The 22,803-nt window shown below is 38.2% G+C and overlaps 1 protein-coding gene across 6 annotated transcripts in view; it reads left to right on the forward strand.

Annotated features, from left to right (window-relative positions):
• The window catches only part of SH3KBP1 (SH3 domain containing kinase binding protein 1), a 234,075-nt gene that overhangs the window by 137,897 nt on the left and 73,375 nt on the right, over positions 1-22,803 (forward strand). For 5 of the 6 annotated variants that reach the window (XR_005826170.1, XM_040582562.1, XM_040582564.1 and 2 more), the window contains one exon: positions 5,760-5,956. Coding sequence is in view for 5 of the 6 variants with exons in the window: in XM_040582562.1 (XP_040438496.1) it covers positions 5,760-5,956 (197 nt within the window). In the remaining variant the exon portion in view is untranslated. Of the gene's footprint in view, positions 1-5,759; positions 5,957-15,354; positions 15,450-22,803 lie in introns of those variants that run through there. The other variant, XM_040582566.1, reaches the window with a different exon arrangement.

A 22,803-nucleotide genomic window follows, 5' to 3' on the forward strand; every position in this document is an offset into this window, starting at 1 on the left:
TCCAGGCTAAATAGGCCCCGCTGTCTCAGCCTTTCCTCATAAGGGAGATGCTCCAGTCCCCTCATCATCTTTGTAGCTCTCTGCTGGACCCTCTGCAGTAGTTACTTGCCTCTTGAACCCCAGTTCTGGACACAGCACTCCAGATACAGCCTCACCAGGGCAGAGTAGAGGGGGAGGATCACCTCCCTCGACCTGCTGGACGTGCCCAGGATCCCATTGGCCTTCTTGGCCACCAGGGCACACTGCTGGCTCTTGGGCAATTTGCCGTCCTCCAGAACTCCCAGATTATTCTCCACAGAACTGCCTTCCAGGAGGTCAACCCCTAGCCTGTATTGGTGCATGGGATTATTCCTTCCTAGGTGCAGGACCTTACACTTGCCTTTATCGAACTTCATTAGGTTCATCTCTGCCCATGATTCTCTCTGACTTTACAGCCTGAGAATTTTTAAAGACCTGAAAATTTTTCCTACTATTAGAACGGGTGTGATTGATAGTAGGCATGTTAGTGAGCACCTTGTTGATGTTATGTTCTTAGCTTGTCAGCTCTCCAAATGCTGACAGAGAGCTGACAGATTCTAGAAAAGTTGCTGTTAAAAAAAAATAAATAAAAAAAAATAGAGGCCTGACTACTGTACTGATATCCTATCCTGGCTATATTTGAAGTATTTAATAACTAGACTTAAAAGAAAAATGTGTTCAGTGTTTCTGAGGATAGAAGTTTGCAGAGCTCCTGGCCTTATGTTAGTGCTGAGTTCGTAGCCCTACTACAGCTGTTCCAGGCTGTGCGGGTGTATTGGGCAGCAGCAGCAGACTGGGCCAGCTGAAATGCCCTCCGGTTTTTAATGCCCATTTAGCAACCTGACCTCCCTGCTAACTAGCTTTTCTTGAAAAAAATTCCATGTTTGAAATTCATAATCTGACAGTCTAGGTCACTCGGGTTCCTACTTAGTTGCCAGCTGTATCCATGGGTTACATTTGTCTTTTGGGGAAACTACCCACCCATCTCTGTTCTGCTACTAAGCTGTTTGCAGTAGTGGCAAAAAAGGCCATGAAAAGCTCAAGGAGGAAAAAAAATAAAGAGGAGAGTGGCTGGGAGACAGGCATTTTTCTGTTTTTAGGAGGAGAGATCACCTTAGCTGTCCCTTCCTTGTGTAGGCAAGGCTAGGGAGGCCAGTGCAGCTGCAAGCTGCATTTGACAGGATTGGTCTGAGAGAATTGCTGACATATATATGCTAAGATATGTATAGAGATAGATAGATAGATAGATAGAGATATATATCAGGAAACAACCCAATGAAAACATAAATGAGAGGAGAGAATTTCTCAGGCAACGGTGGACGTAGTGTTGCAAATCCTTGCTTCAAGTTCTTTATCTGTACAAATCAGAGGTGTATAGGTCATATACCTTGGGAGGAAGGTAAGAGAGAGCCTCCTTAGCTCATCATTAGGAGTAAAAGCAAGTTAGATTCTTTTCTGCAGGACTATTTTGTACTTAGGCACTGCATTATTGATCCTTAATGTTTCTGGAGATCTTCATTTTATCTGATTTGTTCTCAGTTTCCATTGCATATAGTCACCCGCCTCTTCTATCACCTTTGCCTCTTGCCCTCAACTGTGAAGTGTTAAGAGTAAGACCAGACTAGTTCTTGAAAAAGCCAGGGCTTTTATTATTTATTTATTTATTTAAGTCCAAGGGAGCTTCTCAGTTTGTGCCAATCAAAAAAAAAAAAAAAAATTATGTAATTTCCCCAGTTGATCAGGAAGAATTTTTTCAACTTTGAAGGAGCTTTGTAAGGGTGACCTCTGTATCTGGTCGCTGAAATGCAGTTTGTTTTGGACAGGTTTCACTGGTCCATTCTGTCCTTATTTTAAATCAACAAACAAACAAACAAACAAATAAATAAAAGCTGATATTTCTTATGTTGCTTTAATTATGAGGACAAAAGCTATGTGGGAGCATGAGGAATGAAATACTCTTATCAAGCACAGGTGGGTGATGCTAGGGAAATCTGTTGTAAGCCTGAGGTGAGGTTTCTAATAAAAGATGTGATGTCTCATCATATAGGAATGGTCATAAAAGGTGAAGATGCCATAAGGAAAACAAGTGATGACCCAGAAACAAAAGCCTAACTCTTGCTGGAGCTCCTTGAGTTTCTGATCTCTCATGGAAGCTTCAAAGATCTGGAAGTCCATGTGAAACCTGTTGAGTAATTCCCATAATTACTTCCATATTTTGCTTCCATCCACTGGCCAAGGTCCAGGTCCTCTTCTCCTACAATTAGTGATATAGAAAGCATATTTCATTTGTTGTTTGTTTATTTTAAAGATAGCTTTTCTGTTCATTTCAGGGAGTGGCTAAGAGTGGTCATGGATTCTATCAGTTAAAATCCAGTTACTTGTGGAGGGAAGTATCTGCACTGCTCTTTCCCTCAATCACAGAGTAGTTCAAGGAGATTTTGGCAAGGATGAAAGAAGGAACCTTTGCCAGAGGGTAATTTTCCCATCTTTATCAAGAAGTTATTTTGTTCAGCAGAGGGACAGTGATCACTATGATTTGTTTGAGTTTTCTGAGTTGTGGATGTTTTATACTCAGAAGTATTATTTTAAGCCAGTGTAGTTAGTTGGTGACCATTCTCTTTGCATTTAGAAGTAGTAATAAAGTTGGTTCTAGCCTCTGTCTCAGCCACGGCCCTAGTGACTGACATTTTGCAAAGCTGGGGAAGGTCCAGCTAGTAGAACTTACAACTTCTTCTGTTACTGCCCAAGTCACAGCAAGGTGTAGGAATAACAAAGAGGCAGTGGCTTTGCTGTGTTGCCTGAAGAGATTTGTACCTCTCTGGCATAATTAATTTACTCTTGCATCTCTGAGTGCCTCAACGTTGTGGAATGGCTCTGCTACGGATAACGACTCCCTTCCTGTCAACCACAGCACAGAGCAATATGGCAATGAATGCTTGAATTCCCTGATTATTGCTTTCATAAGCTCTGGAAGAGAAGGAGCGCACAGAATTTACTTTACTGATGGCAGGAATGCTACCATTCTAACTACCATAATAAATGAGTGAAAACAAACCTGAAGTTTTTCCCCAGGCCCTTCTTGGGAAAAGAAAAAATTCCAAGTGAAGAGATCAAGACCCCTCATATTTAAGAAAATAATTGTGATATTATTATTTGGTATTCTTTTAAATTCCAATCGGCATTGCTCATGGAATAACTTGTTCAGTGCTATCTAAATTGAGCACTCTAAGAAAAACAAATGTAACTTATGTTCAACAGGTAGATGTAACAACCACTCAGGAGGCCAAAGGGCCTAGGCATTTTCCTTAGATTTTAATCTTTTTGTTTGTTTCTAATTGGGAACTTTCTATAATTCTGCAATTATATGCCTTTTGTGTTTTGGATACAGAAAATCTCAGAGCAGCATATGATGACTTTTCAGCTGAAGAGTTTTGCTAAAATTCCTGGCCTGACACATAACTCCTGATTTCATTCCCTAGCAGCACCCTGGTGTTGAAACCAATTGAACAGCTGAGCCCCTCGTGTCCTGGATCGTGAAGTTGTGCCTGTAGGCCCCAGGACTTGCACTGGTTTCTGTGGTTCGTTGGAGAAGCTTAAAGTAGCCCTTGAAAAAGATACTGTGTTTTGCTGGATAGTCATGTTGCTAGTGAATTGCCAGGAAGATAAGATAGTGCCCCCCACAACAAGTCGCTGCTCACCAGCATGGCAGAAGGCTGTTGGATGGAGGCTGTTTGTTAAGACCAAATGCATCACTTGAGTCAGGGAGGCAAAAGTGAATGATTCAGTTGTTAATATTAAAAGTTCTATTCATAAAGATTTTCACTGACTTCAAAATTTTCTTTAGGTAATTTCTCTATTTGATTTTAAAGGGTTGTTCTAGTGTAGGTGGAAATTATATTCTTTCAGCTCAGGAACATGGCTTCATTCTGTTTCTGTTGCTTATATACATCAGAGAACTGTAGAAACTGAGGCATTACGAAGATTTTATAAAACTTCCCACATGCTCCACAACTTGCAGTCCTTCTATGGGGATCCAGTAGACTGCCCCATCTTAGTACCATTTCATAGAATCATAGAATCATTTAGATTGTAAAAAAACTTTAAGATCATTGAGTCCAACCATTAACCTGGCACTGGCAAGTCCACCACTAAACCATGTCCCTAAGTGCCACATCTACCATTTTTTAAATACTGCCAGGAATGGGGGCTCAACCACTTCCCTGGGCAGCCTGTTCCAATGCTTGACCACCCTTTCAGTGAAGAAATTTTTCGTAATATCCAATCTAAACCTCCCCTGGCACAGCTTGAGGCCATTTCCTTTTGTCCTGTTGGTTGTTACTTGGGAGAAGAGACCAACACCCACCTCACTACAACCTCCTTTCAGGTGGCTGCAGAGAGCAAGAAGGTCTCCCCTCAGCCTCCTTTTCTCCAGGCTAAACAGCCCCAGTTTCCTCAGCTGCTCCTCAGGAGACTTGTGCTCCAGACCCTTCACCAGCTTCATTGCTCTTCTTTGGAATACAAGTAATTTTGGGGTAACATTACTTGCTTACCAAAGGGAAGAGGGAAAGAGATTTGTATATAATCTCTACTTGATTTTAGGTGTCTAGATTTTAAAAAAAGAATCTTCTGTACTGGCAGCCTCTTATGATGAAAATCCATAGCAATCACTTTGTGGACCTTGATATAAAAATAGTGAAGAAGATGAGCTTACTTAAAATTTTTCTTTCTTTGACTTGCAAGAACCACATCCGTGGCACGATGAATGCTTGTGAAGGGAATGTGAGGATCAGAGTTTGTTATTAGGTAGGATTAGTGCTGTAGTAGCAGCAATTGCTGCAGTTTTCCTGGAAATGTAGTTAAGTCAATCTGTAATGTAGGAAGGAAGATTTAAATGATCTAGGGGACGGTTTCAACTGGGGGAAACTTCAGTGGGTCACTTTTGCTGCCAGTGGCTGTTTCGTCTGATTCTGCACCGTTCTGTAAAGTGGCTGAAGCATCACCATACTGCATCTGTGGCCTCTGCTATACAAGCAGCAGATATTTTCAGATAAGTGCAGATAAATTTTCTTATTCACTGAGATAAGTAATGCAAATCGGAATGTCAGTTTTGATTTATTATATTCCTAGAGGATAGTGTGCATGGGTGCTTTTATTATGAGGCTGTCTATGCTGCAGAGAGATTTAATTTTCAGCAGGGAACGTATTATGCAGCTTATTTGATTGCAAATTTCTTTGAAGAGCTTTCAGCTTTATATTTCCCAGTTAGGTAATGTAGCTTTAGATGCTAATTGCATAATTGGCTTGATATGAGTCACACAGATTTAAGGTACAGTGTGCCTGGTCTGACTGCTTGTTAGCTTTAAGTGGCTTTGTACAACAGCTGCCCTACAACTGAATTTAACTCTTTAATTTATTGATTTCTCTTCCAAATAATTTTTGTCTGAGGAAGAAGGATTTTCTTGGTACTCAAGGAATGGTCGTCTTCATTCAAGAAGTTTTGATACTGGAATATGCATGTTTTGTGGATTGGTGTAAGTCCTAAGTGGTACACCAGTGTGCTAAAATAAAGTGATTTTTAAAACTCAAAAACGAGTGCATGGCACAGAGAACATCTTCTCTACCTGTTCCTTGTGGTTTTGTTTTCCTTTAGAGGATGGTGGGAGGGATCATCTTCCAGTCACAATCTGTTTTGAAAATAGCTTCATACCTAAGATTCCTTCTTTCATCCCTCCATTTCACAGGCCTAAAAGATGCTACAGGCTCTGAGAGTGATGGTGGTGACTCTTGCAGCACAAAATCGGAAGGAGCCAATGGAGGCACGACAATCCAACCCAAAAAGGTCAAGGGTGTTGGCTTTGGAGATATCTTCAAAGACAAACCTATAAAGCTACGACCAAGGTCAATAGAAGTTGAAAATGACTTTCTCCCGGTAGATAAGGTATGTGTCATTTCTTAATTCTCTCTTGGTGTTGATTTAAAGTTTTCATCCTAAAGTTCTAAATTTTGTCACTGGCCAAAACTTGAAGTTTTTATGGTCGTTATTTCTTAATCTTTCTGTGGACAAGATTTTGCTTTTTTTTCTTTTGCTACACACCACAAAGTGAATTCCAATGAGGTTAGCTGCCTGTAAGAGCTGTTACTTTGCTTAAAGGTTTACTTCTACATTCGTACCTCCATCTGTGTAATTGGCCTTTTTTTTCCTACGAAAATATTACTTTAGAGAGCAAGACTGGAGAGGCTTTTCAGGTTTTCAGTTACTCATATTACAGTAAAAAAAATATATTGCTAATTCTTATGTAAACTAAGGGAGATACTGTTTCTGTGCCATTCATTTACTTTAAGAAAAGGAAGTGTTGGTAAATACCCATATACTTCAACTTAGTACTAGATTTGTTGATTTAAAGGATGCTTTCAAAAATCACCTAGCTTTGTTTAAAGGGATTAGTAAAAGAAAAAACACATTTTTTATGGGTTTGTTCTACGTGAAGTAAAAAGAAAGTCCTGAGATTAACACTTGGGGGAAAAAAATTAAGTTCTGACAAATTGAAACAGACTATCTTTTTAGTTAGTCTTTGTTTGAAAGCCTCCCAAACTATCACTAAGTAAGTTAGAAACAGAGAGAGACTAGAAAGCAAAATGACATGTTTCTAATAAACTAGAAGAGGCAAACTTTTCTCTTTTTTTTTTTTTTTAAATAAAAAAAGGACCAATAAGATATATTAATTAGGGAAACAAACAAAAGAGTGCATTGTTTCCTAATGATGTAAGAACTAAAGAAAAATCTGTGAAATCCTTCTTTTAAGCGAACAGTTAGATTTGCACAGCATTACTGGTATGCTGGGAAGTGTTAGGAGGCTTCCACACCCGGAGTTCTGCTATGGGCATAGTTTTATAATGTGTTTTCTTTGTCTGGAAAGTGATTATAAGAAGCTCCTGGGCAGCTGCTTTTGTTCCCAGCTGTGGCAGCTTCGCGTCTTTTGAGATGTGCTTGTGCAGTTGTCCATAGAACCAGGCACTACAGTAATTACTTTTTTAGGTCTGCAAAGCTTTTAGTTTTTAACATAGATCATTTCAGTGACCTGATGTATAGCACAGCACCTGCCCCCACATCTGCCATCAGTTACTAGTGGTACAGGAGAAGAGGGGATCTGCAGAGGCATGGTGAAAACTTCTTACGTAAATTAGTTATGCTGAAGGAGATTTGGTTAATATTTTATAGGAGACTGCAATTTGCACGCTGTATGAGGAGGGTAGTGAAGAGCTGGGATAATCTAAGTAAAGGAAAGACCTTGATTGTATTACTTCTTGACCATTGCTGACTTCTTCAGAGACTGCATGGTACCCTGCTTGCCTTCTGTTTCTGGGTGGGCTTCTTAACTCAGGTGTGGGGCTTTGTGAACGTGCGGGGCTGGGAGCAGCTGAGCTGTATTCCAATGGCACCTCATCAAAAAAGCCTCCCTGGGATAGAAGACAGGGACAGGTCAGACCTGGTGGTGTTCAGTGAGTGCTAGTGAATTTACATTATAGCTAATGAACCTTCCTCCTGCCAGATTCAGGGGGTGGAGTGTAAAGTAGTGAAGTTAGCTTTGCATGGAGCCATTGTGGTATCTTCCTGCAGCATGGTTCATTTGTGAACCTGGCAGTGTTTAAAGGTGTGATTTGGCTTTATAAAAGTATGCTGAAAAATAATTTTACCAGAACGTGAACTTGGTTAATAAAAGGTGTCTTTTTTTTTCACACACCCCCACCCACCCCCCATTTTGGGAGGATGTTTGTTTTTATAATTTGATGGCTGCCTGTGATCTTGAACTTGCAAGTACAAGTCTTTCCTTACAATAGGAAGTACCTGATAGCAGGCAGACTTAATCTCATGCATGGCTATACTTAAAAAACCTTTTTTTTTTAAACGAACTCAGGACATAAGAAGTCCTTTATCATCAGGAAATATGTATTTTAATAATGTAGTTCTACAAGAGGTGAGTTTTATGTCGTTAATTTCCTGCATCTAGGTATGTAAAAGAAATATGTGGCAGAGAAAGAAAATCACCTAAGATAAGCATACTGTTATAATTTATATTATAGTAGTGTTTATAATTGGTGTGTAACGTAAGTGTTCACTTGCAAGGTGATGCATATGTAGGCACTGACCAGATTTCAAGTGTTGCATAAAATTCAGTTCTCCCAAATCTAATATAAGCAGATGAGAATTTACTAATTATAAGGCCCTGTTAATTCCGTGTAAAGGATTTCTTGTGTCTGCAGTTTACTATAATTGTAGATACCTCTACAGTAGTGATTGTAAATGGGAATGGATTAAAATAAATTACTTATCGCTTGAATTATGGAGTCCTATGTTTTAAAGTGTTCGCAAAGTGGTTATGAAGTGGCCTTCATTTCGTGAAGGGAAGTCTTACTCCACTTTGTAATAATGAGAAGTCTTACCCTGGTTTTTCACAAAGAACAAGTATTTGTGCAGCATAAGCCAATAAGTTTGTTACTCAGCCAAAAATTGGATATGAAATTTTCAGAAAATTTCTAAAATTTTTCCATTCTACCCACAGACCTTCCTTCCTGTGTCTTCAGATTTCTTCTATAGTTGGCATGGGTAGTGGACAATAATGGCTTTGTTCTTGTAAACGCAATCCATCATTTGTGTTTCAAGTGTGTAAATAACTGAAAGCAGTATTTTTTTTGTTGTCATTGCTTTTTTTCTGTCTAGGGTCAGGATGATTTACATTTGAGCAATGCCATTCACAGGTTTCAACACTGCGGTCATTGCCTACTCTTAACACCAAAACGTTACCCACTGACACAACGTTTGGTTTCAGCTGCAGAACATTGACTTCCCCAAATACTTGTCTCCTGGCTGCAAGAAATTCCTCCCTTGTCATTGCCATGTTCTTTGCCATTTAATGCTGGCTGAGAGCGAGAGAATCCCGCATTAAGTTTGCTGTTCCAAGCAGGGTCACATTTAGCTTAAGAGCTCTGCGTACTGGTTCAAGTATGATGCAAAGTGCCAAATAGGTACAAATTTTTCTCTAGCAGTGTAGTTTTTAAAGGGAGCTTTCCCCTGGTATCTGCCTTGTTCATTTACAAGTGGCCTCATTTTTTTAATAACTTGTAATCTTTTGAAGAGGCAGAAACAATGCTTTCCTCAATTCATTCTTTTTTCTCTCTTTTTTTCTTTTTTTTTGTTTTTGTTTTTATTTTAATTCTTTCTGAAATTTGGAGACTGTAAAACTTGCTGTTGCTTCTTCTTGGTATAGTTGTTGATGAAACATTTTATGTATTACTGGAATGATACTGTTACCTTTTTGATTTAAAATATTTCCTAACAACTGCTGATTTTTTTAAAGCATCAATAAATTACTCTGAGGATTTTATAATGTGGAATTATTTATAACAAGATAATTCCTATGGAAAATCTCAGCCCCTTTTACAGAGGAATCAACAGGGTCTCATTTTGTTGGCGTTATCACTTGGTGTTCTAATGCGGTTTCAGTTTTATGAATAATAAGTTTAGATCATATTTCATGCAGAGGTGATACAAATTATTGAGGTGTTAAGAAGGTTTTTAGACAAATATTGGCAGGAGTATGAGGGCAGAAAGGATTGCTGACTGTGGAGCAGAAGCAGATGCCATTAGGCTCTCCTGTAAATCACTAGGCAGTTTGATGTGCTCCAAGTGCTAGCCCAGTGGTAACAATGTAGGATATAGCGGCCCTTGTCTTTTAAAGTGATCAATAAACTCTCTAACTAAAGGCAGAACTGAGGAATTGTGTGAAACCCCATTGGTTTTATTGGTGTGCAGAATTCATTGCTTTGCTGTTCTTTGTTATAAAAATCACAGAAGCAGATTATCCTAGGGAAATTAATGATGCGGTTGTGGGAGTTTAATTTGAGCAGTGCCATCAGTACTGTGCTTTTTTTTTAAAAAAAAAAAAAAACCAACACAAAAGAATCAAATACTTTGTAGTCGTTTTCTTTGCCTTTTTGCATTAGTGAATGAACCGCAGGCCGTGTATAGCTGGAATCAGATTCCTGAGGCTTGGCTCTGACAAATTCCCATTACTGATAGGTGTAAGTGAACTAATTTACAATGCTGCATGTGACTGAAGACATAGGTTGCTGACAGATGAATTTTTAGAGGAAATACAGCATGCATATAGGCATGTTGTGTCTCCTGAGAAAATTCCGTATAACACTGTTGAAGTAGCACAAACTTTATGGTCAAAGAGAAAAGCTCATTTCACATGTCCTCCATCTGTTTGTGCAGATTCAAGACATTTAAACAGGTGTTTATGCTTATTTCTTTATTCCTTTTTCATTCTGTAGTAGCTTATCTATAACTTCTGTTTCTAGGTTGGACTTCCTTCCAATATGATCTTGTATGTGCTTCCATTGTTCTAATAAGCTATGACATCTTCCTCTCCTGTGTCTAAAAATAAACCTCTAAAAGTATAGGAAAATATATTCAGCCAATACACTCCTTAGACTGAGTTAACTGTATTGGGTTGATCCGTGAGTTGAGGCTTCAGCTGGAAATGCTAAAGACCGTAATAGGTGAATATAGAGTAAGAAGTCTTAAAAAGCTATTTTTGTCTTTCTGAAAACTGCCCTTAGTTCAGAATAGACTATTGAGAGTATTTTTTACATTTTCAATTTAAGGTACATTTGTAGTTTTCTTCAGGCAAGACTTATGTAGTTGGCTAGCAGTGGTGAATTTGAGCACAGCTAGATTTCATTAACAGCCTTTGATGAGGTCACATTAGTGTTTGCCAGAACTTAATGCAGATTATATACTCAACCATCAAACTAGGGGATATTGCAGCCACTGTAATGATTTAATATAAAGGGGGATGTTGTCATGGCTCTAGATCCAGCAACGTGTAAGATCTAGTTAACTGGTGCTTAGGGATCCTTCTCACTGCAAAACACGGAATTTATACAGAATTTTTTATTTCTGTGTATATTTAGTATGTTTGGGAGAGGAGAAATGGAGGAGAAGTAATGGAAGTAGACACAAGAGTTATAAGGGCTGGAAGCTCATGTCAATTATTAAGTCTACCTGTCCTTTGTAATAAGATAGAAATTTGTAAACTCTGAGTGCCTGCAAGGTCTGAATTTCTATTTTGAGCCAGTGAGCCGGGGTGAATATGTTACACTGACAGTCACATCTTTGCCACACCTGTTCTGTCAGGTCCTGCCTAGCTGCTTGTAGAAAACATTATTTGTCCTTAATTTTCAGTTGTCATTTAAAAAGAAGTCTTTGAGAGATGCAAGTTGTAGGTTCCTCCTGGCATTTCTAAACCGGCTAATGATGCATGGCCAGCACTGGCTGTGTGGGCTGTGCGCGTCAGTCTGTGCTTGCGTCTCTGTTGCATGGCTTGCTGCTACTTACTTTTCTCCTCCAGCGACTTTGGAGGTGCTTGCTCCCTTAACAGAAATGTTGAAGCCAGTGCTCAGAATACTGAGATAATGAAAAAATGGATGTGAGCAAAACCACCTGGTACTGAATACAAATGCTATTAAAAATGCCTGCTGAGGCAGAGAGTGTGCAATGTGAGTATCAAGTGTGTCTACACACACTTTGCACTTGAAGGCACAGGTTTCTGGCATTTATTTATTCAGACACAGCCATCGGTGATGGCAGCAGCAGTCGTGGCAAGCAGCAGCAGCGTCAAATTCTTTGTAGGAACAGGGGGAAGCGCTCAGCTGTTCAAGCAGCATTTGTGTTGTGCTTTGAAGTTGCTGTCAGCGTAGTCTGGTATCCCTTTCCTAACCATTTATTCTGGTGCCATCTTGTGAAGAAAGCTACAGGGGAAGAAAGACCCTGACGCCTTCTGCAGTTGTCATGAGAGCAAGGCTGCCTGCAGCAAAGGCTCACTACTTCACCGGTGTAACTTTCCATTCCTTAAGTTCAGGATCTATGTGTTTTTTTCATTATGCCAAAAAATAGCACACATCTGCAAACGGTGGCTGATGTTCATGAGGCAGTGTAGACATTAGAAATAAATTCTGTAGAAGATTGTTACTCTTTCTGGAGTAACTAATTCACAGGAATAAGAATGAAGGGTAGGGGAAATATGACTGGCTCATGAAATGAGGGACAGTGGAAGAGCAGCATGCCCCTTTCGGGGAGTCTGACTCAAAGCAGGACTTGGTACCAAGGGAAGAGAACGGGAAATGAAAAATTAAGTTTAAAGGAGGAACAAATTCTATAATGTTGTCTGGCAGTGAGTCTCTGCTGAGTCACTGAACTGTGCTATGTGAGTGAAGAGTGACTCCTGATCGCCTGTGTACTTCCTGCCCTCCCCTGCTGTTCCATTAGATTCCTGCGCCTTCATGTTCTCTCGGTTTGGTTTGTAAAATGTCCAAGCTTCCTGAACAGGGTTGTCCAGGTATTGGTGGCATGGTTCAACTTTCACATCAGTCTGCACTAGCAGTTTTTGGCAGAGGAGGTTACTCACACAGTGGTTTGTGCTGCTTGTGACATTTTTTAGGCTTTTGGTTTTAATAAAGCAGCTATTGGACTCTAAAGAAATGCAAGCTAGTTGATGCCCATGCCACGAGACTTTACATGTATATTGTTGGTCCTTATTCAGAGAAGATTTGTCCATACAAAAAGAACACATCAAGCATATGCATGAAAACATTTTCAACGTGTTCCTGACTTGAGCTGCTTGAAGAACATCTAAAAATAGAAGCAGAGTAATGTAAGAAGTATTGATAGCACCAGAAGATACTCATAAAAGCAGCGTGGAAAGTCTGATCTGTTCTCCTGGGGCACAGCACTAGGCTTCTGCCAGAACAGTCCTCCTGGAAGAGTGCTCTCTGGGAGGGAATACTGGTTTTTCAGTCATGGTTTTGATTAGGAAATCTTAGGATGCTGCAGTCTGGAAAACAGGATGTGTAGGTTTAAGCTAATGCAATTTTATTTCCTAATAGGGACACAATAAAAGTATATATGTTGTAAGTTGCTCTGGATCAGCTGATGATCATTAGTTTGCTAATCACAGTAAATCTCTGTATTTCAGTTGGGTCTGTACCGTTACCAAGCTTTATACCTTGAAAAGCTTTTTATAAGAAGAGTCATTAAAAACCCCCAAATACTGTGCTTTAGTAGTTCAAAATAAAGCTGATTTTCAGAGTTCCAGAGATACTTGATGGAGACATAAACTGAATTTCTAGGAGAGATTTGTCTCATGTTTCAACTTCAGTATGGAGAAAATGCTTCATAAAGTAACAGTACTGATATGCAAGCTAGCTTTTTTTCTCTCTGATGAGCTTCAAGAGAACTGGTTCACGAGCTAATACGATATGGTATGTCTAATAACAGCAGTAAAATCTACATAAGTAAGATCTAATTGATATAAATTGATACAAAAAGATTTACATTAATGTAACCAAGGCTTTAGGTATAAACAGTTTTATAAGCTGTGTCTTAGTGTTTCTAAGTAAAATAACTTTTTTTGCTTGCCCCAGTTGGATTTTGTTAGATAATATAACTAATTTTTAATTGCTATGTCTGAGTTGTTCTTTTAACTTTGAAAAGATTATAAAAATTATAATGAAATGAGATCTGATATTCTTAGCACACATGAACTTTGAAAATTAAGAGAACAAATACAGTTATGCAAATCAATAAAATAACCCTCCTGACTTTGGAAGTTACATGAGTAACTTTAAAAATACTGCTGAATGGAAACCAAACTGAATATAACCTGTAAAGTAAAATTTATACACTCATCTTTTGCTGTCTATTAGCTTCATTGCTTTGTGAAATTTTTCTGAAATGGTTTCCTACTCTAGAATTATTTTTACAAAGTCATGCCTGATTGTAGTATTTATACTTTTAAATACTCATAAAAATTATCAATGTGTTACAGATTATTCTTCTCTCTTAAAACAAATACCAGTAATTGTGTGTTTTCTGGAACTGAAATTAATGACATATTGTAATATAACTTGAAAATAATTTGGGATTGGAAAACAGAAATCCTCAGGAAGGAGGTTGCAGGTCAATAGGCCTTCAGACTTGCTCTGAATCACTCCTGAACCTGTTCTGCAGCATGGTGCAAGCCCAGGGAGTGTTGCTGCAAGAGATGTTGCCTTTTCTGTAAGCCATCATCTCTTGCTCATTTCCATTCTTTAAAATATCCTTGTATTTCTTCTGGAGATTTGTACTTGCAGTGGTGGTCTAACTCAGATTGGTTCTGTTTTGCTTTCAGTATAAGGCCAAAGGGGATCTCATAGATCATCTAATCCAAGCCTCTCAACTGGATTAAGACCAAATATATATAAATAATCTCCAGGGGATGGCTGGTTTTTAAAAAAGCATCTAGTAAAGAAAATTGTGTATCCTCCCTGTGTTCTCATATTTCACTGTTGTAGCAGAAAATATATTGCAATATCCTGGCTCTGTAAAATAACCCTTTTCTTATTCTTTTTTGTAGGAACCATGTTGAACAATTTATTGTCTTCCTCTTTAAAATCTACATACTGTCTAAGTTCATCATGTCCTTCCTTACACTGTTTCTTAAAACCAGAGAGGACCAAATTTTTTGCTTTATCTTTTTACTGTATGAGTTCAGAGGCTTTTCTCTTGTCCCATAATTGTTTTGGCACTCTCATGAGAATGCCTCTCTCAAGAATGGGCTGTGCTTCTATAGGGAATGTGTTGAGTATGCCTAAGTATGTCCATAGTAGATGTGTTTGTGTGTAAATGCTTACTGAATAACATATAAGGTCAAATGGGAGTGAGTGTATATTATCTTGTGGCTTCGTTAAATATAAATCTTTAACTTCTTTCACATTATCTGAGAAGCCCATGGTCTGTTTCCCTCCCCTGCCCTTTTGCAATCGTTTTAAAGTTGAATGTTTGTGAGGAGGCAACATTAAAAATTTACAAGATTTTCATGGAACAGAGCATCATCTTAATGATATTTCAGTTTCTTGGTCATCTTTCTTTAAAAACAAAAGCTGAAACAAAGGCATAAATAACATGAAATTTCAGATTATTTAAAAAAAAACAACAAACAAACACAGGGACCAATACACTCAGAATTTGTCATAAGCTTATTTTCTTGTAGAGTTGTTTACAAAACGTTCTGCCTGAGCTGTTCACAAAAAGTCTGTAGGTCCTCGCTCACATTGCCTTTCCTAGCTGTCGGTCTTAAGAAACTAGGCTGGCTTGGGAAAGGAGAGGAAACTTCTTGCTGTGAGTGAGCAGAGGTAGGAAAAGCTCCAGATTTCCTGTGAAACAAACAAGTGGAACCTTTGTTTCCCCGGGATGACCCAGAGTGTGAGTCAGTGTCAGGGCTGGGCTCCCGCTCTCGCTGAGCTCATGCAAGGAAGAGGCAGGACTCCAGGGCTGCTCTTGGACACTTGGAGCTGCTGAAAGGCAGCTTGGCTTCACAATGGGAGAGGAGGTATTTCTTTTACAATTAGTTGGGTGTTTTTTTCTGTGGCTATTTAAAACTGCATCATAATATATATTCTGCAGAGCACAGGATTCAACTGCAGGGTTCTTTGGTGGTTCTGCACACTTTGTAGATGCTGGGTAGGTAAAAAGAAAAGAGGAAGAAAAGTGCTGGGGATCCTGAAGTCCATTTCTGCTATAGAGGACCATATTATAATAGGGGGTTACTTTTGTGTGAAAACATATTCTGTCCTGGCTCTGTTTAGCTAAAGTTTTTTTCCTTTCAGGCTGTTTTGGCCATTAAACTTGCACAGATGTTTTTTATTTCTATATGATTTGGTTTCAAGTTTCTTACTCTAAAGAATAATGTAACATTTCAGTTAACCAAGACTAGTTGGACAGTCTTTAGGATGTGCTCTTTCAAATGTTTGCTTAGTAAACAAAAATTCACCTCCACACACATCTTTTTTTCCTTCCTAAATGCACTAATAAAACTGCACTACTTTTTTCTTTTTTTTTTTTTTTTTACTTATTCCTCTTCTGTGTGAGGTGACATTTGGAGTTTTTTGTACAAATGAGGAAAACTGATACAGATGATTTTTGGAGAAAATGATCTTGGGATAATAAAATCTAAATGGAAATTAGCCTTTCCTTCAAGAAAAGCAAGGAAAACTGGAGTCAGCTGACGCTTGTAAAATTTTATAGAAAGCTGAATGGAGAGACACCAAGTAAACTGTTTAATGATTTGCAGATACTTTGGGGACTCTCAGTAGAAAAATGTAAATTTCTCTCAACTTTGGCTTTTCACAGCTGAAGTCAGTAAGCTGTGTGCAGAAATGAAGCTCCAAGTTTTCTGAGTTGCTTTTTTTCTTAAAATGTGCCATGTGTCTTTCTTTTTTTCTGCCTTAAAAAAAAAAAAAAAAGAGAAAGGAGGAGAGGAGGAGTGCAACGGATCATAGACCAGCCAGGCACTTGGTGGGATAAGAAGTCTGTAGTCCAATTTCTAAGATGCCTTTTTAACTCCTTGTGTGTGTTTCTATAGGAGGTCAGTGGCATTTTGTGTTTCTAAAATGGTTCTTAGATACTACAGATGTGAGCTTATATTATTACAGTTAGTTGACTAAATGCTGCATAAAACCTTCCCAGTAAAAAACAGGGAGGGGGGAAAGAGAACTCAGCCTCTGGGGATAAGTCCTGAGGCAACAGCAACTGGTAGCCAAGCAGGGGCTGCTGGTGGCTGCTTTCTGCTGGGCGCTGCACTGGCCACCCAAAGAGCAGTAGATCTCCATATGTACAGCTGACAGTTTCTTTTGCAGCAGTCTCTGTACTTAAAACATTTGCTGAAAACAAAAGCTGAAACACATGATACTAGTAATTTTCCATTTGTGTTTTGAGTTTCGGAGCTTCATTCAAAGGAAAAGAGATGAAATTCCAGTCAGTTGAAAGAGAGCTGGATGGAGATGCTAATGCATTTTGCTTTGTGACTTACTGCTCTGCAGTTTTCCATGTAAGAGTTTAAAATATCTCCCTGGTTTTCCTCAGTAAATTCTGCCCTGATTTTGGTGATGCAAGGTAGAGGGGGAAAAACACCCACTAAAAAATGAAAATTAATAATAATCTAAGAAGAAAAGAAGAAATAAAATGTAAAAATAGAAGAAATATTTGCTATCAGCACTAACTCTGGGACTATCTGCCTGACAGTATGTGTTTAGTCTTTTTTAAAAAAATCATTGAATTTAAGAAAATTGAACAGCTACTTGACAGTTTGTTGTTAGCTTTCACAAAAGAGCAAAGAAGTATTGATGCCATTTTAAAAAGGAGGATATTAAAGAAGAGCCATTACCTGCTTACTGTTTTCCTAGGGGTTTTGGTTTGGTTTTTTGTTGTTTGTTTTTTGGGTTGGTTTTTTGTTGGGTTTTGGTTGGGGTTTTTTTTGAGATTAAAGTAGCTGCACTGCTTTCCTTACTGATGCAAAAGGAAGTGGAGATGTAGCAGTTGTAAGGTTCATTAATTTTTGTAAAAGAGGGAGGTTTCATCACAGCAGTTTCTGCTGGATGGCACAATCTGGATCATGCTAGTTACCAACTGCAATCTAGACAGGCACGATTCTCCTGGGAGAGTAGGAAGGAATTTCATTCACTCAGTGCAGACTGACTGAAAGATTATTCCAAGAGGAGATAGAAATTAATTGTGAATTGCAACTGCAAACGTTAAAATTCCTGGCAAGGGGTTAAGGGGACATGGTCCTTTACATTTTTGAGAGCCACAGTCAATAAAAGGGCAAAATGAAAAATAAATAAAGCAGCAAAGAAGACTTACCTGCTCCAAAAAATAATTTCGTTACAGAAGCACATTCTAGCGTCGTAAATCTGCAGCTTGAGGAAGAGAGAAAATGAGCTTGTTCATACTGCTCATTTTGATGTGCATGCTTTCAGTGCTTTGAGATGAGGCAGTTGGGAGCATGCTGTGTGGGTTACATTCTGTATTTGATTTTTTTTTCTAATTTAATTTGCTGAAGTGTTCTCACTCATCGATGATTCTGAGATGTCTTCCTGCATTTGTTTCAGCAGCATCTACCTAATCTAATCTCTTAAATTCACTTTCTCACCATTAACCTTTTAGGAAGGTAGATTTATAGTTCATTAATGGTTTGAAACCAACAGCCTGACAGCATCAATTGTCAAGATTCCAAATTGTACAGAAATCTGAATGTTACAAAGTGTGCAAGTTAAGACACATAAGTTTCTCTCCTGTCCAGCACATCAAGCCTATTGGTAGAAAAAAGCCTCTCCACTGGTGTTCCCTGCCCATAATTTGAAATTTTAAGAACTTGTCAAAATATGAAGCTACAACAGCTTTAGAATCTGAGCTCACCTGTGAGTAGAACAGGTTTAACTGTGGCAAATGGTGATGTAAAAAGCAAAATGTGCACTATTCTGGTCTCCAAGCTACCCAGAGTTGTAATGAAAATGATGTTTCACTGCTCATACTCATGTTTTTGTTCCTACCCCCTTTTCTGTCCAAGAAGTTGTATTTTACCTACTTATTTCCTTTAATGTTATTTGAAATAGCACATGTTTCTCTGGTGGCTTGCACAACACTAACGAAGATAATCTTCATCTGTGGTTTGTATAGACTGCTGGTGGTCTGCTAAACACCTGGTAGTTTTAGCACATGGATAGCTGGATGGGACATTTGGTGCTGGCTCAGGACATTTCTTAATGGAGCTCAACAGCTGGAAACAAGAACTAAAGTAATTTTCCATTTAAGCAGTTCTGAAATTGCTGAAGAGATGTTTTGTCATCATATATGGGAAGTTAGGAGTCTGTGAAACACTGGTTAGATGTCTTCCCCACTATGAAGGTTTGGGACTTTTTAATTCAAAAACATAAATTGCATGAATGTGGAGAATATAAACAGTCAGAGCTCAGCATAAACATCAATATTGTCACAGAGGGAGCAATGTGTATTCATACACTGAAATATTGTGCATCTGAAGACATCTTAAATCTCTAGCATTTTCTCAGAGTAAGCTGGAGACAGTTAAAGCCTTTTCAGACTGCTTGACAGACTCAAATTTATTCAGGAGTTTGGTAAGTTGTTACAAGCGCTTCACTGATAGTGTTGTGCTAAACATCATCTACCTTAGGGGTCAGAAAAAGTTTGAGACAGCTAAACAGGAAATGCAAATACATACTTCTGTCCTGTGGATTTGTCGTCTTCCTTACTTTTTCATTATTTCAATAGCTGACTGTCATTCCAGTGTTTGCTTTTTATAATCTTTTAGGCTTACAGTAGATTTCTCTGCTTCTGTGAGAACTACAAAAGACAGCCCAGGAAAGCAGACTTGCATATGCCATGAAGCATTTTTTAGCTCTGAAATTTCTGCATTGAAAATTTTTGTAATGGCCTACAAATCAGAGGATTTAAATTAACCTGTAAGAGTTACTGCTTTATAATTTTGAAGACTTTTCTAATTATTTGCACCATATATCTTTGTTCTCCCTATGGTTTTGCTTTCTTTTTAACTGGAAAACTTAGTTTGCTAGTATTTGGGGGAAGAGAGGAGCTGGAATAATCCTTTGAAGTCTCCCTTGTATAATCACTTTGGGTTTATGTCACCTTGTGTTATTTAGATTTACTTTCCAAAGTGTACTGTATTCAATATTCCATATCCATATGTTAAAGAATGAGATCTCCAGTAAACTGAAAGATCCTGAGACATTTGTAGTTCAGATCAGAACTGTGCCTGGGCTGGTATCATGCCTCCAGTCATATTCAATACTGGGAGCCTAGGAAAAGTGTGTGAGAACAGGGTAAACATGCAGAGAAATTCCTGCAGTGAGTCTTCACAGCCTTTAGTCATTTTGAACTTTGTGGTTGCTAACCCTAATGGATTTTTGTTCCTCATCAAACCAAGTAGTCACATTTTCATTGCAGGTAACATGTTAGCATCTATAACTCCTGTGAAAGAGTTCTACTCACTGGATGACACATGGGAAAGAGTTACCTCCCTGCACTTTGAATGTGGTACCTGCTAATTTCATCTGATAGCCCTTAATTTTTATTACTGGAAGAGATAATGAGTGAGTCCTCCCTAACTACCTTCTGAATGCTCCTCCTGGTTTTTATAGGCTTGTGTTAAATCACCCGTGTGAATCTTTTTTTCCAGGATGAGGAATCTGTTCCATAGGTTTGATCAGTCTTTGTGACTTTCAGTCTTTTCCAGTTGCTTTAGGGACTGAGATGGATTATGTCTGAGGGGGAAAGGAGGAACTGCACACAATGATAAAGGTGTTGGATGGATTTTTACAGCATTTTGATAGTGCTTTCTGTTGTTCTTCGTTGCTTTCCAAAGCATTAACACCTAGTGTTTCAAAGCACAGAATTTCTGTCTAAAGATAGCATTTCTCCTCCAAACATGTCATTCTACTTCTATCTGAACTGAATTTCTGTCTTTTGTCTTTTCTGGATATCTGTGAACATGTGGAAAACAAAAGCCTTGATCTAGATCCCTGAGGGAGTCTGCTGGTCACCATGATGAAATCCTGCCTTTTGTTTCCTATCTTTTAATCCATTACTTATCCAAGTTAAATCTTTTTTTAAAAGGATGAATAGTAAACTCTTTTTAATGTCAGTTTTAGTTTTTAGTATGCACTTAGGTTACAAATTCAATCTTCTTCAGGAGCCAGGACCAGCAAACTTTTTATTTGTGTGTTTTAATGAAAATTGCCGTGAAATGGCTGTGTAAAGTAGGAAAGATCATACTGGACTTGCATAAAGACAGCACTGTATTCCTGTAACACCAGTATTTATTGATTAGATAGCTGGGCTTATAGATTTATTGGTAAATCTATAGGTAGATCTGTAACAGGCTGCCCAAGGGGTTAGTGGAATCACCATCCCTGGAAGTGTTTAAAAAACATGTACATGTGGTGTTTAGGGACACGGTTTAGTGATGGACTTTGGCAGTTCTGGGTTAACGATTGGACTTGATCTTAAAAGTCTTTTACAACCTAAATGATTCTATGATTCTATAGATAAGTAGATATAGATAGATAGATAAGAAAATTCTGTCTATGGCTTAGCTGGCTGCAGTCCTGGCAGGTAATATGCATGGACTACACAACTAATGTATTTAAAAATAGCAACTATAATGGGATTCTATTGACTGAATTTAGATGTCTGCGATGCTTCTAGTACTCGGTTTCTTCACAGCCTGTAGACTAACAGGCATTGTTAGGACATGACCTTTCCTATCCCAAAGGAGAAGTCCAGATGAATTATATGCTAGAAGGGCTGTTTGCCTCCAGTGACAGAAGGGAAGCCTGCAGTGACTGACCCCTATGTACACATCTGGCTCATAGGTGATGTTTAAGTGAAATGAACTCCATCTTGAATAACAACTTCAGAACAACAACATATTGTCATTTTGTATCTCATTGCCAAAACCAGCTGAATGCTGCTGTACCGAGAAGTCTAACCAGCTTACATGTAAAATGTAATTTTACATGAACTCCATCTTGAATAACAACTTCAGAACAACAACATATTGTCATTTTGTATCTCATTGCCAAAACCAGCTGAATGCTGCTGTACCGAGAAGTCTAACCAGCTTACATGTAAAATGTGATAGACTCACATGGAGTTACAACACAAGGGTCTGTATGAAACCCTAAATTTTAAGTTTTCCTAGCTTTTGAATTGCTAAGAAATAATGTTAAATGAGCATTAAAATAATAAATAATTGTGAATAACATATTAATAGATTTTTTCTCAATAGAAGATACAAAATAATAATACAAGTTTAATTGTAGCACCTAGTGCTTTCTCCTAAAAAAAAAAAAAAAGACACATCTGGAAAATCTACCAAGAACTTACTATGCTGACCTTTGTTTCTTATTCATTCTCCCTTTTTCTTTTAAAGAACTTTTTCCTGAAAAAAAATTAGACATTTAATCGTTGCTATTAAATAAAATGTGAAGATGTAACAAACTCTGAGCCATCAAGGAATGTCAGCATACATTGATTAAATCATCCTGGTCTTCCTCTCTCCCTCCCTTTTCTGCTGTATGTAATCCTTCACAGTGGCACGCCAGAGGGAGTACAGGCTTGCCTTTTTGTCTTCATTTTGCCATGAACATTCAGAACCACATAAATCATTCCTTGTCTATCACAAGAAGTGATTTTCTAGATCTTCTCTTTACATGATTTCCAAATACTTTTTGATGTAGTTGTAAAGCACCAGTAACTTCTTTTATTATTTCAAAAGTTACAATTAATTTGAAAAATAAAATAGTTTTTAATCAAAACAAATTTGACTATTCCTTAAGTATTCAAAGCATTTTTTATTAGACTTGATCTAGTTTAAGCAATTTAACTGATGATAAGAGGTAGTTTTGTTTATTTTTTTCAACTGCAATAAAGGAATACATCTGAAGAATAGTCGTTAATGAATCAGAAAATAAAGCCCAGAAAAATCATGCTTTGTTCTAAAATTTCCCATGTTTGAGGACCTCTGTGCTGTTTGCTTTGCTTTGTTTACTTGCTTGCTTGCTTGTCTGCTTGGATTCCGGTGCCATAACAGTGGATGACAGATACAGCAGTTGTAAGATGCTCTGACATTCAGTACTCTCTTTCTAGGGCACCAAGCAAACTGAGGGTGGTGTAATGTAATCACAACCTGTTCACCATTTTTCTGCAATGAAAATTATTGTAGTAGGATTTAGACTGAGATGCTATGTTTGTCCCGGTTTTTTTCTCTTTTACTTTTAAGAAGTAACTTTTGTATTTGGTAAAAATGTATCGGTTTCTGTGTGAACCCTAGAAAACATTTTTCCCCCCGAATACTTTCAGGTTTTCTA

The sequence above is a fragment of the Falco naumanni genome, chromosome 2 (genome assembly GCF_017639655.2).
Source record: "Falco naumanni isolate bFalNau1 chromosome 2, bFalNau1.pat, whole genome shotgun sequence".
Lineage (NCBI taxonomy): Eukaryota > Metazoa > Chordata > Aves > Falconiformes > Falconidae > Falco > Falco naumanni.